The 14,178-nt window shown below is 46.7% G+C and overlaps 1 protein-coding gene across 2 annotated transcripts; it reads right to left on the reverse strand.

Annotated features, from left to right (window-relative positions):
• Nucleotides 1–914: 914 nt before the first annotated feature.
• On the reverse strand, nucleotides 915–14,139 carry LOC141969216 (solute carrier family 2, facilitated glucose transporter member 5-like). 2 transcript variants are annotated; one of them, XM_074924771.1, is made up of 12 exons: nucleotides 11,020–14,139; nucleotides 9,373–9,468; nucleotides 8,775–8,935; nucleotides 8,140–8,264; nucleotides 5,395–5,547; nucleotides 5,186–5,311; nucleotides 4,702–4,889; nucleotides 4,208–4,318; nucleotides 3,614–3,715; nucleotides 3,136–3,211; nucleotides 1,942–2,069; nucleotides 915–1,297 (listed from the first exon to the last, which is right to left on the reverse strand). In XM_074924771.1, the coding sequence occupies exons 1-12, from the start codon at nucleotides 11,065–11,067 to the stop codon at nucleotides 1,067–1,069; spliced, it is 1,545 nt and encodes a 514-aa protein (XP_074780872.1). In that variant the 5' UTR covers nucleotides 11,068–14,139; the 3' UTR covers nucleotides 915–1,066. The 2 variants fall into 2 exon arrangements, with proteins under 2 accessions (XP_074780872.1, XP_074780871.1); XM_074924770.1 differs by having other exon boundaries at nucleotides 917–1,297; nucleotides 9,373–9,471.
• Between the last annotated feature and the right edge of the window lie 39 nt (nucleotides 14,140–14,178).

Raw genomic sequence — 14,178 nt, forward strand, 5'->3', positions numbered from 1 at the left:
GTAAGAAGTTAAAGACAAGTTTGAATATGTTTGCAAACACAGGCTCCAACCTGTAGCCCACTGCACAGGAATCAACCTGAACTTGATTCCTGCAACGCAGCAGGGCGGTTCTTATATTCTGAGTTCAACAGCATTTATCTCTGGGGAACACCTTGTATCTTGGGGAGGGGACAAACAAGCTTGCATGGGCTCATGTGTATGGAGTAGGGATATGGGGATATTAAAGGATTAAGAAGGACTGATGCTCTTTGGCAACTGAAGTGTAAACACTAGGGAGTGAAAGGAGCTAAATAGCTCAAAGACTAGAGTGCCACTGGAACAAACAATTATAAATTGGTTGTGAAAAAGCATCAGCCAGATGCATGACTTCTAACCTCCAGAAGTCTTTGGAAGGACTCAGCAGCAACAGCTGAAGACTTAGCTTGATTTGAAGGAGAGTGTTGGGTGAGCAGGGGCGGTAACATTACAGTGATATGCATTCCCAGTTTAGCAGTCCCTTGAAGCACACGAAGGACAGACAAGTGTTCACAGGGTAAATGCCATTATCAGCCCACCTAACACAGTACTTCAGAACTACTGACACTCTCTCCATCCCAAAGAACCAAAGGCCTGGCATCACTCATGCTGGACACTCAAATACATGAATGACAGTTCCTCAGAGGAATATAGTGCACTCCCTGCACACAACTGACCAAAACCCAGCCCGAGTGCTGGCTGGTGGCACCTGAGATCTGTCTGTCAGGACGTCAGGGACACACATCACCTTACGACATAGGTTACCTGACCACAGGAACTGAGCTGGTTAAGGACACTACCCTTTCCTTGTGACATATACCACCAATGGGTCATCTGCCTTGGCAGTGGCTGTGCCATGAAGCAGAATGGACCTGCTAATAACTCACAAGAACAACAGTCTCAAGACACAACAACTTATTTGAAAACTCCTGCTGTGGTTTATAGTTTATAGAAGGTCTGGATGAAGATCAGTATCAAAGGATGAATGTATTTGTTCACAGGCTCGACGGATCCTGAAGAATTTCTGAGCCAGGCCAAACACTGGGCAGGGTCACAGACCACTGCTGAAGAATTCTTTCTTCCATGCCTGCCCACCTGGCACAGTGTGGACATCCTCAAGCTCTCTGTCTTCCTGAATCTCCACCTTGTTCCTCTTGGCCATGATCCTGTTGATTTCAATGAAGGTTTTGTTCTTCGTCTCAGGAACAATGAAGAAGATGTAAACTGCTGTGACGACGCAGATGGCACAGAAGACGAGGAAGCTGTAGGGCCCCAGTCCAGCCTAAAGCAATGAAAGATGACAGAGGAGGGGTCAGGGGAATACTCCAGTTGTGTACATTACACGATTTGGACAAGCTGAACCCCTGATGTGCACATATTTTGAGTGACTAGAAGTTAGGGGTGGTTCTAGATTCTGTCTTATACCACCACCATGGATTTACTGTAAACCACTATGGATTTACTGGAAAAGGAGGGTGAGGCTCTGTTGCATAAATCAAACTAAAGTCACCAGCTCCTTCTGCACGGGCTAAAATCAGGAACCATAGCAGTTTATAGGTCACTACTGCTGGGGATCAGTTTGAACTAGTGACCTAGAGATCAAGTGCTAAAACTGACTCCCTGAGACATGCCCCTCCTCGGTGGAAGATGGGGAATTTGGAATCTTTCCATGCTCTTGAATTCAGAATGAGATACTCACCCAAGAAAATAACTGCTTTATTTTAAAGCACGTGCAACAGAGATGTGATTTAAAAAAATGCTTATTAACATCAGTTTCTTATCCTTAATATATAATCCTGCATACAGGTACTGGGAACCAACTTGGGCATTTATAGCTCTCAGGACTAAAATGGCTCTCTAAGAACACAGGGGAGAAGATACTGATTTTAAGCTGAAGTCTTGCCCTGTCATGTGATGGCACCTTACCTCCATGTAGAGGAACACAAGCCCCACGGTGAAGTTGCAGAGCCAGTGCACTAACCCACCCACCATGAATGCTGCAGGCCGAGATGACTGCAGGAACATCTCGGTGATCATCACAAATGGAATTGGACCTGGAAGACAGGTGCATATTTGTAAATCCCAAAGACAATTCTTCCACTCTGGATTCCTAGATTGGACTGTTCATTTCAGTGGCAGGCAATGGTTTCTAAACTACTAGCTTTTAGAAACACCCAATAAATCAGGTGAGGGATTGAATAACAAAAACAAAACCAGGACAAGTAAATGACTTTCCTAAGCTCACACACAGCAATCAGCCTCTTCTCTCTTACGGCTGCGCCCTAACCATGGACCCATCTGCAGCACAAATTGTGAAATAAGGTTGATAAACACAAACTGCCTCTCCTGAGAGCACCCTATGAGCAGCAACTACACAAGTCATTGCTTCTAAAAGAAAGAAAAGCAAAGAAACAACCCAACACATGCAGGAGGTGGAAGAATGACTCCTGGAACAAGCCCTCAGGCCCATGCCCTGCCCTGTGGCACCATTAAGCAGAAACAAACCATGTTCCCATTAACGGGGTCAGACCACAGGTCCGGCTGAGCCGGTGTTCTCCCTCCAGCCACCTCCCTGCCCCTGGCACCTGGATCTACCTGATGGCATCAATGGAAAAGGAAAGGTTGTATGTAATTCCATCTGCCAGTGAAACCTCACAGACATTTCAGAACCACATTGCTTCATCCAGCAAGGGTCTGGCCAGGCTTTCCGAAGCTGAACAGACAACTCTGCCATGCTGAGAGGGGATTCAGGACAAAGCCTTTCCAATATCCACATCAGTCTGCACATCTCCTTTCTGCCATGTGATCTGCAGGGCCACATGTATAATGTGAGTTCCTTCAAGTTTGATCTGTTGCCTACACCTGCAAGCACGCAACATCTCTGCCCATCGGTAGGGCTATCTCAGCACAGTTTTGCTCCTCATCTCACTGGGGCAATCTCCAGCACAAGCACAACTGTGCCTTTGCTTTTCCTCTTGAAATCCAAATGCTCCCCTGCCACACAGAAAAGTAATTCCATCTCTTTGGATTAGCTCCACAAAGATTTTGACCTGAAATTTAATGTAAAACTTCTCTTTACCCAACTTGTGGAGATGACTGGACTAGGCTGTGCATACTTACTGGCTCCGATAGCATGTCCAATGATGTAAACGATGACACACACTATGCTGAGGTAAGACATCCAGGAGACAGTGGTCTGTGAAGAATTTAATCACAGGTCAGAGGTGGTTCCTCTCTGAACATCACCAGCGCATTCAAGGCACTATTTGTGTTCAGATGTGAAGGCATTCTAAAGGCACTGTCACCCTCCAGTGCCAGGTATGTCCTAACTTAGCCATGAGAATCACAGCCTGGGGATGATCCTTGCTTCCAACAAATGGATGCAACGGATATTATGAACATGATGTACTTAAAGTAGTATTCAGCCAAGCAGAATCATAGCTTTTCCTGGGTTTACTTTAGGCAGATACACAGAGACCTTTCATACTGTCCTCTCCCCCCCAGGGTATAGAAGCAACTTCAAAATATACCAATGGTCTGTTCCCTGGAAGGTCCAGAAACGCACAGGTAGGATCACCTGAGCCAGTCAACTACACACCTGGAGATTGAGGGCCAAAGTTAGCACTGCGCAGGAGACAGAGCACAATCCAAAGCCAGCAAGGAGGAGGATTCTCCTCCCCAGGGATTCCACAATGAGAACCTGAAGGAGACAGAAGAAGGTGAAAAGTCAGACCCTTGGGTCATAGCACTTCTTATTCCAGCAGGATTTATTAAGGTAGTCTTGGTCTGTTAAGAAATTCAGTGACATATCCACCACCTACTGATGGACTGTGGGCAGGAAATCACCCAGGAACCGCAAAAAGCTGGATGCGTCAGTAAGACTGAGAGAACAGCCAGGCCATTCTTCAGTACCAGACCCAGTGAGAACCGCATGGAAGCCCTGCACAGCAACAGTGAACAGCACAAAAGGGCGTATCAGCCTGGAGAGCAGAGCCTGAACACTTCTGAGGCATATGAGAAACCATCGTGATCAATCATTTGGTTAGCATAGCTGCCTTCAGCCAAGGGACAGTGCAGGGCATCTGTTGTGCAAAGCAGCTCACACTGTGTAAATAACACACCCTAATTTAAAGAGTGACAGATGGGGGAGGCTGGACAGGCCAGAACTTGAAGAGCCCCAACAGAAACTTACAGCGAGCAAAGTCATGACGACATTGATGGCTCCTATTGACACGGTGACATATTGAACATTGCTGCTTTCCACACCTGCCGACTGGAAGATTCTGTCTGCGTAGTAGAAGACCTGCAGAAAGCCACAGCTGTGTTTATATGGGACCAAAGATGGAATACAGGAATCTCATTTTGGCTGCTTTTACCTCCTGGAACTGGTGCACAGAAGCCTGAAAGAGCTGGAGACGTTGGTGTTTGGATCCAGGCACAAGCACCTTACTCCAAAACCACCCAAACTATCCTTAACAGGACAGCTTGACCCTGTGTCTAGTACATGGGTGTCCTAGATTTGGTACCGGCAAGGGTCCACGCACCACAGTGTGACACAGAACCAGGGGCCCTGATGAAGGGGCACTCCTGCATCCTAGGTGCTATCTCCTGTGCAGCACTGCCCCACAGCATCCACTCTCAAGTCCCATCCCTTTATTACTCCCCCCACAGGCCTTTCCCACTCACCGCATTAACCCCAGAGAGCTGCTGGCCCATCATCATGACAATGATAGAGATGAGCTGCCACCGCAAGCCTCTGAAGGTGCACAGGCTGAGTGCAGAGAAACGCCCTTCTTCCTTTTCTGACCAGTCTTCTTGGTACATTTCTTCTATCTCATCATCCACATCACTGCAGCCTCTCAGCTTCTGCAGAGCTAGTTGGGAAAGGAAGGTATGTTATGGACCCCAGGGAGCAGGTCTACAGGTGAGCTCTCCTGCTTCAAATCAAGACAGAACAATACGTAAGCCTTGGGCTGCAGCGCTTCCACAGTGGGAAGTCAGGGCTTCAGATACACAGAGAAAGGAGCAATGTTGCAGGAATTCCACCCACCAGCAACCGGTCAGTGAAAAATTTCACTTGCTTGCTTCACCTTAGACTGCTGTCAGTTACATCTCACAGTCAGATCCACCCCATTCCACCTCCCCTTTCGTTAAAAGGATGATGCTGTACCTTGTCGTGCTCGCTCTTCATTGCCCTTTTGTATCAGCAGATATCTTGGACTCTCAGGGAAAAAGGGCAATGTAAGGACCTGAATTAGTGATGGGATGCCAGTGAGCCCCAGCAGCAAAGGCCAGCCTGCAACACGTGAGACAAGATGACAACTGTGAGAAATCTTTCCCCAGTGCAGCCTGCTGAAAAGTCCTGAGCCAGGGCTTTACCTTCGGTGTTCCCAAGGATGATGTTGAGACCAAGGATCTGAGCTATGAGGATCCCAACAGTGATGAAGAGCTGGGGTACTATCCCAATAGCACCTCTCAGATTTTTTGGGGACACTTCTCCAAGGAACATGGGAACCACATTGGAAGCCAGACCTAGTAGTTAGAGAACAATGTTAGACATGCAGCTGCCTGACATCAGCACACTGACCATCTTCAGTAAAAAGCCTTCTTCCCACGTGAGGCCAAAGTGATCCTTGCTGGACCACAGGACATGTGGAAACCTCACGCTCAAACCCTTCTGCTCCACCTGAAGATTTAATGGCATCTTCTGGCCAGTGAATAAGCTGTGTATGTTTTCCTCACTCCTCAGTGGAACGTGAGGACACAAAGCACATGGCATTGCTTCACTCAGCAGGTGGAGAGCTACAAAGTCTACCACTGCATCTGGTGCCCCCAGAAAGGCCCAGGAATCTAGCTTTTTCTGGGAGCCGTCAGATAAATATGTTTATACCACTACCTCTCCGTTCCTAAGTAATGCTGTCCCTTGGCCAAGGCTGTCAATATTACACTCACATATCTTAAACTTAAGACAGAAATCGTCTCTGTGGCTAAGCTGCAGAGGCAGCCCCATGCTGGAGCTAATTCAAGGAGCCTGAATTGTTTCACAAATTTCAGCTGAAATACGGTAGGGGAAAGAACCACACACGGATGATGGGCCTTGGGAGTGCACCCTGCCAAGCTCCTGGTGCTTTGAAGGTCTAGCTTATTAACTGCTCATCAGCAAAGCATTTAGGAGTCTAAGAAGGCTAGCAGCAGCCTGTCTTGTCTACAGAGACAGCAGATAATTTGGGGGCTTCAGTGTTCATCTTCCTAGAGTAGCTTTCTCTCAGCAGGGTCTGCCAAGTACTTCAACGCAATACCTGCAGAGAAAAATTGTGCGCTACTTCAGCTTTGGAAACAAACTCAAAGTGTAAGAGAGGGATTTATACTTCCTTTTAAAGAAGTAAAGAAAGCAGTATCCAAACAAGCTGATGCGAGGGTGGAGAGACTTCTTGCTGGCTTTTAAATATTCACTTCTCCTTTAATTGCTCATTAACATTCTGCAGAGACCTTTGCTGCTTTGAGATCTCTTACAGGTCGCATGCTCGAGTAGGTGGTGCAATACACACATATGTCACTGAGGGGACAGGTTATTCTGAGGAACATTCTCTGGGGTTACTGTGGGTAACCATGCAGCTGCCAGCTCCCATGCTTAGGCTGTAAATCCTGGCATGCAAACCCCAAACTCCTGGAGTCAAGTGACCACATGAGACTCTTATCTTACATTTCTAAAGTTCCTAGCCTTCAGGAGCTTGGAGTTACAAAGGTGATCAAGCTATTATCTGAAAGCAAAAAGGCATGGAAACAAGCATTAGAGCAACTAGACAACATCATGAAAATAAACTCAGGAGGTGCAGTGTGTTAAGATTGCACTATACCCTGCCTTTCAATTGCCTAGACTAAAACATGCTAGCAGTGACCCCTGGACTACTGCATTCGAGTAACAGTGGCTTTCTAACTGCTCAGGCTTACACTGATTGAGCCCTGTACACCTCCGGGCTGCCAGCTCAGTTCCTCGCACCGGAGCTGCCCTTTTCCCAGGAGAGGCGACACCTGGACCCTACCAGAGCCCGGAGCAGGCTGGATGGCTCGGCACCTTCCCTCCCCAGGCACAATGTCCACAGTTCGAGTGAGGCCAAGCTGTGAAGGGCAAGTCAGGGCAGCCAGCCAGATTCTTTGGTCAGTTTTAAATAACTGGAAAGAGGGATCACCCTTAACAGGTCCCCTAGCATTCATTCAGAGAATCAATGCTGAGAGCAGCTGCCAGGCTTAGGAGAGTCAAAAGCCAAACCAGAACCACTGGACTAGATAAACTACCTGCCTTAGCTCACCAATCGCAATTGCTGCGTGTTACAGATCAAGTTATTTTCCTACATCAGCTCCTTGTTTCCTCCTTATAACTTGACAGGATATCCCAACTCACTAATAAACCACAGAGCATGTTAGTCTTGCCAGCCCAAAGCCAATTAATTGAGCCTAAATGCTGTTCGGACCCTTCTTAACCTGGCTTTGCACACACTCAGTACAGTACTGTAAGGGGCACCCAGACATTCTGGGTTTCTGCTGGTGCCGCTTACACCAGCAATTCACACACCCCCTGCTCCTTGGCTTCCCGCTTTGCAATAAATCCAGTGGCTCTGAGCCCTTCACTCTCCCTGTTAACATTTCTTTTCTCCTGCAGGAAGATCAGTCAGTTCCAGGACTGGATTACTGGATCTGGCATTATCTCCACTGTCTTTGATTTAGAAGGATTATTCTATCTCTGACTATGTTAAAAAAACCCCCAAAACAACAAAAAACCCTAAGCACCAGGCTATCTGCTTTAAGGTTTCTGGGAAAATGTATTATTATTAGCAGGTTTCCTGGGAGTTGGCGCTCCAGTGCCTAGCAGATGCTTATTGCAGGGGATAGCTGCATCCGCAGACACACATCTCCTCTGTACATCTGAAATTCCAGTCTCACTGCCCTTGTTCACTAGACATCTTTAGTACTTCTGCAGATGACAACTGTTATTGAAGCAAATACAGCATCGTTATGCAGATGTATAGCTAAAATATGCTACCTGTGAAACCATCTGTTCTGAGAAAAACCTTTACATAGCCAAGAATATACTGCTCTCCCTTTAACATCCAATCTCTCACTTACCAGCAAATATTCCCATAACAATACGTGAAAAGATGATTACTTCAAAGGTTCCTGCTAGCTCTGAGGTTCCCATAAGGAGTGCAGCAGCAATGGAGAAGAGGTTGTTTATCAGCAAAGTACCCTTTCTGCAAAGTAATAGGGAAGGAGACAGATTCAGTTTATTTTATTTAAGGCCCAATAGCAGACACATCCCCTCTGTATTATACTGTCCAAAACTCCAATGAATCACTATCCCAAAGACTAATCAAAGAGAAAATGGTGATTGTCCCATTTTTTCCTGCAGAGAACAAAGGCTTCAAGAAAGACCTGAAGTTTCTCAGGAAACTCGAGCAGCAGAAGGCAGGCCTGATCTCAGATCCCAACCCAGGACTTTCATCGTTGCTCTCCTCCTGGCTCAGTGCCCAGCATAGAGCCTGGCCTTGACCACACTGAAACCATATAAATTCTTCTACATGTGAGAGACAACGTGTATTGCCGAGTCCAGCAACTAATCACCAGCCCATCTGCCTTGCCATCAAGGTGGTGACACAGTCACGCTCCTCACGGGCTTGGCAAGCTGGAGTGACCGGTGAGGCAAGTCTTATCTGAACCTAGCAAACTGCTGGTGAAGGACGTTAAACACTGCTGTCACGTACCGGCCACAATTGTTGACCAGAGGCCACACCATAAGGGACCCGAAGAAGCCACCCAGAGGGTACATGGACACAGTAAGTGACCAGAGCAGCGTCTGGAAGCTACGGTCCATTGGCACTCCATTCCTCTCGAAGTAGGTTTTGTTGTAAAAGTCCTGCATGTACTGGAACGAAACACAGAGCATGTTTAGCACAGTCAGTAAAATTTTCATGCTGGAAAAGCTAGTTAACAACAAATGCCATAAAGCTTTTATCACATGTCTTCATAAAAACCAGAATAGCTGAGTTGGAAAATGAATGCAAGAGAGGGATGGAGGAGCCTGGACTAAACTCTTACTCCATGCTATCCTGCCTTACAGGATTTGCCTGGTTTCCAGAAGGGAAAACATTCCTCATGCCCCATCTCTGCTGGGCTGAGTCCAAACAGTAGAGTTATACACCTTAGCACGTCCCTTCCCTTTCCGGGGGAACTGCTTCTCACCAGGTGCCTGGTGACTCAAAGCATCTGCCCACAAACACCCATCATCTACTGTCACGCTCCTGCCGGGCTCTGCTTGTAAACCCACTCCTGGGTCATGGTCCACTCCACAGTCCAACCTACCGGGGCTGGAGAATTGATCACAGACACATTATAGCCATACTGGAAAGAAGATCCAAACCCAGATATCAGCGATACCAGCACAAGCGTCAGTGTCATCTTCTGCAGAGGGGAAAGAAAACACACAGACAACACCGTAGAAGCAGGTTTGGCTTTTAGGCACAACTGGCATTCAGTAAAAATATAGAAATACCCTAAGGGTCGCCTTCTGTGTTTTCCATGTTACTGTAATAATAAAAATAAACCTCTGGGCTTTCTTTAAACTCATTTTGTTCTGCTTGATTTGCACACAGTCATTACAGTAATTCATTCTACTCTTTCCTGGTATTGATGGATCATTTGGATGATGAATAATTTTTAAGTTATCGTGCTTAAAATATCACCCCGCAAGGAAAAAATAAAAAAAATTTTACGGAATTATTCTAACATACGAATTGGCTAGTATAACAACCCAGGATATTGGCACAAGAAAGCTTTAAAAAGATTTTCTATGAAGTGGCAAAATCCCTTTCCTGTTCATTTGTTCTGCTTTCACATGCAGGCTTGTTCTGCCTCCCACAATTCAGGATCAAGCTGTTTATGGATCTAATCCGATTGTCACTTGTCAGTGAAGCCAATCAGAACTTAATGCAAGGAGCCCAGTGAGGGTTTGGTTGGGGGGTACAGGAGCAGCATTTTGCAGTTCAGCAGAAGGGAGAAATTGCCATCCGGAGTGGGATCAAACACAATCAGGGTTACAAGCAACTTGTTTTTCACAGCCATTTAGTTACTATTCAGTCCTCGGGCTGGCCTGACTGTGTTGACTGAACTGTTTTAGTTGGTTGGTTCTTGGGTGCTTTTTATAGCTTGCTAATGTATCTTCTTGATGCTACATCAATACAGTCATTTTTCATTCAAACGCATATAATATTCTGTCTCCATCATTAGCCTTTATGTCCCAACACTCAGCTCAGGTCCCATGTGAAGGGTCTGTCATTTCCCTAACTGATCGTTTGTCCAAAGAGCTGCTGGTACTCCTTATATTCCTTATATTCCTCAGAAGCTCTAGCAGCTCACCTCTAGACATCTGCAGAGTTTAAGGCACTGCAGGACACCAAAACTCAAGTCCATCTCAGAGTAAGGATCAGAAGGAAGCTGAGGCTTCCAGCTGTATTTTCTGAGTAGACTGTTGACATTCTCACACTGGTGATGAGAAGTAGGCTGCCTTGTTCTCATTAAACAAATCCCAGGAGCTCAGAAGAGCCACTGGTGTTAATGATTCGTATTCAGCACTTTTAGGAAAACATCTGGCATTGCATTGTGCAAGATACCACAAAGGCAGCCCCCATCCAGAAGCATCTGCAGCCTAAAATTGATTAGAAATTAGGAAAGAAGACTCACATGCAGAAGGGGACAGTTACACAGAAGTTACGTGGGAGGTCAGCTGCAGGCAAAGAAATTCATGAGACCCAGTGCAACACTGTGCTACAGACAGACATAAGCTGGGTTCAAGAACATACACATCTGCTCTCCCTGTGAGATCAGTTGTGGAAATGTTAAGCCTGAAAGATCTTGATCTTGCTCCTCTACAAGTACCTGCAGATCTCAGACAGCTTGCTCTGCATCTTTGTGGGAAGCTGAAGTTGGGAGTGTAGAGTCCAGCATACTTACCCCCTTTGAACCTTCATTGTAGTCAGAGTTCTGCTTATTTCCTTTCATTTTGGTGCTTGAATCACAGACGCCGAGTATAGGTTTTTATAGCCAAAACAGACAACGCAAGGAATGGAAACGCCCTAGAGAGAAAAACTCCTCTGTGACTTTTCAGAAAACATCCAATCAAGAAGCTCTATCAGCGAATGTCAATTGTTCTTGTCTGATCGTTCCTTTACTCTGTGTGACTCCCTCGTGTCTTCTCTTTCTTTTCCTTGTCCAAGTTCGTCGCCGCTAGGTCAGATGTTCTTCTGCCAGATCCTGACTCAGAACAGGTGCTGCCTAGCTACAGGAGGAACAGGCTCATCTGGTCAAATGACAGGGGCAGATTTATTGCAAAAACTGCTAATGAGCTGTTTTCTCCCAACTATACATACGTCAACGAGTCTGTATCAACCGAGTTGCTAGTCCTTCCAGCTGCAGCTCCTGGGTAGCTGTGGATGGCGCGGCTGGAGTCGGGGAGGCTGCCTGGCAACTGCAGCTTTCCAGGGAAAACGAAGCATTCTGTGGGAGCAGCCTCGACAACAAAGAGGATGTTTGCCATGGGCCACAGCCATAAAACTCAACGGGCATTAACCCTCCCTGCAGCCACAAATTGCCTCTCTGCCCTTGGGCTCAAGTACTGCTCTCCTTGTCCTACCTTACGCCACCCACTCGCTCAGGGCACTTTTGCAGTTTGCAGAGAACAGGTTCATCCTCTCACATTTGTGTGCCGACTGTGCGCAGAACAGTTTTTCCACCAAATCACATTAGTCCCTTTCCCTCTACATGCAAGGTATACCACGTGTTACTGGCTTAGTATTAACCTCCTACACCATGAGACTACTTTGAACAGTCCAGGACTTGGTTAATAGTCGACTACCATTTCTAGAGTTTATCAGAGAAATGCAAAGTTCACAGATACCTCCAGCAGTCAGAGAAATTGGAACCAAACCTTGTTGTTATTGCTCTGTAACAGCCAGCTTAAAAAAAAAAAAAAAAAAAAAAAAAAAGGATCCTCTTGGGCAACAGGAGTTGTTCATGTGTGTTTCATGCATTGACTGGTTGCAGCCTCCCTTCCTCCAGGTGAAAGCATCCTGCTCCAAAACCAGGAAGGGGAACAGAGCCCTGTTGCTTTGAGGGTAGTGGAACTTAGTCCCTAGACTTTCTGTCATTTGTCTTTTATTGCATTTGATGCAAGTTAATGTCCTCAAGGATGCCATTTGCTAGGATATCATGGCAGTGGATAGCACCTCACTCCTGTGTCCTTCAGGAACTACTCCTGCTTCAGTCCTACCTATCATGGGGCATCTTAACTGAAGAGAGATGCAAACCAGAATATTCATTTCACCCATCAGTCACCTCTCCACACTTCCTCCTCTGCATTCCCACTGAGAGGATGGAGCGAGCTGGCACTCACCAAGACACTCTGAGCTAGCTCAGCTTTTGCCATGCTGCCCTCAAACACTGCTCAAAGCACCCCAAAACCAATGGGACAGGCCATCGCTCACTCAGCAGCCAGTTCAGTTCTCACTTTCACAGATCTTTAGTCAGAAGAGGGAAACTGGAACGTGAACCATTCTGCCCCAGGGGTGGGGAAGTTGCATGGAGGACAAACTTCTTCCATGAAATTCCTTTTCTTTAAAGACAGTATCATTCTTCTCGGAGCTCTTGGCAGAAAGACAGCCACTACTCTTACCAGAGTCTTTAAACTCCTTCCTTGAAGAAATCATCTTGACACATACAGAAATCAAACAGGACATGCATGTTTGCCATCAGAAACCAAACCTTCATCAGAGTAAATATTTGCTTTCTGCAGCATATTTGCCATTCACAGCAAGAATCTGGTAACAACATCCACAAGGTAACTGGCACTGGGGTGATCTTGGAAGAGATCGATGAAGGGAGACAGGATGGTGAAGGAACTTCTTGGACTTTCAAAGCAATTGCAGGGGTATAACTTCTTCAACAGCCGAGATCCTGTTGGACTTGGGCAGAGAACAGAGCCAGTAACAAGAGAACCAGTTTTACAGGCGTTTTACAAGCACATTTTCAATTTCAGCTACAGCACACATTAAGCTTCTTACATCTGCTCTTCACCCCAGAGTGCATTTGCCTGCAGACATTAGCTCAGCTCTGCACCTTCTCTCCTCTGCACTTGTCCACCACGTGCCAAGAGTTCCCATGCGTGTGTGCAGGGAACTATTCACACTCAGCCCAATTGTCTGTGCTCAAAGCCGGATCCCATGAAATCCTGGTATCTCTGGCAAAATAATTCAGAGGGGAAGCTTATCTTCCAGAACAAATCTGCCGGAGAACATCAGCAGTGAGCTATACGAAAGTGATGGTAGGAGCTGGCAGTCAGCCCTGCTGCAGGGGGCAGACCGCAACACTTGCAGTAAGGAGACTTACTAGGGGACATCCCACAGTAAATGTCCCAGAGAGCGACATCAGCAGCATTTTCACCTACATTTGGGACAGAACTGCATGTTCAGGCCAAGCTAATTCAGTATCATATGCAGTCCTGAGCTACAATTGGGGCTTCCAATTGAAACAATAATTCATAACAAATGATTTGCCTGCAAATAAGTTGTATACAGAGAATGCTTTATCAGCTGCATAAATGGCTCCCAGTCAGTTAAGCAAGAGGCAGACATAGCAGCGTGATCCCCTAGCAATAGGAAGGGGCATTGCCAGAAAATAAGCATACACTACAGGTAAACAGCAAACAAAAGCCCATCCCCTCCCCAGCTCTGACATCACACTTCCAAAGCAAGAACAGACGGCAGCCTGGGCTTTGGCAGAGGACATCTGGCCCTCAGAGCACACGCCACGTCCTGCTGCTGGCGAGGGCTGTCCTTGCTGGAGGCTGGGCTGCTACACCCAGACTTCCCTGAGCACCAAGGGAGTCTGCAGAGCTCAGCTGTTCCCAGGAGGCAATAAATATGCTGCCACCACAAACCCTGATGAGGACGACCCCTAACCACCAAGGAGGAGGAATAAACCATCAAGAGGAACCATCCATCACCACCACCAAACAGGTGTGTTTGCACGCTACTGTCCACATTCAAGTGAAGAACAGGAGCCAGTCTGGAGCTCCCTGGAACATCTCACACACTAGGACTGAAATCCACGCACAGG

This window comes from Athene noctua, chromosome 22, assembly GCF_965140245.1.
Source record: "Athene noctua chromosome 22, bAthNoc1.hap1.1, whole genome shotgun sequence".
Taxonomy (NCBI): Eukaryota; Metazoa; Chordata; class Aves; order Strigiformes; family Strigidae; genus Athene; species Athene noctua.

What these genes read in the sequence shown, in the direction of transcription:
- LOC141969216 (XM_074924770.1), bottom strand. Translation starts at nt 11,067, where the DNA reads ATGAAAGGAAATAAGCAGAACTCTGACTACAATGAAGGTTCAAAGGGG. An exon ending in TGATCAATTCTCCAGCCCCG is followed by an intron (nt 8,936 to 9,372) that starts GTAGGTTGGACT and finishes GTTTCGTTCCAG; the next exon opens with TACATGCAGGACTTTTACAA. An exon ending in TCGTCATGACTTTGCTCGCT is followed by an intron (nt 3,716 to 4,207) that starts GTAAGTTTCTGT and finishes TGTCTCCTTCAG; the next exon opens with GTTCTCATTGTGGAATCCCT.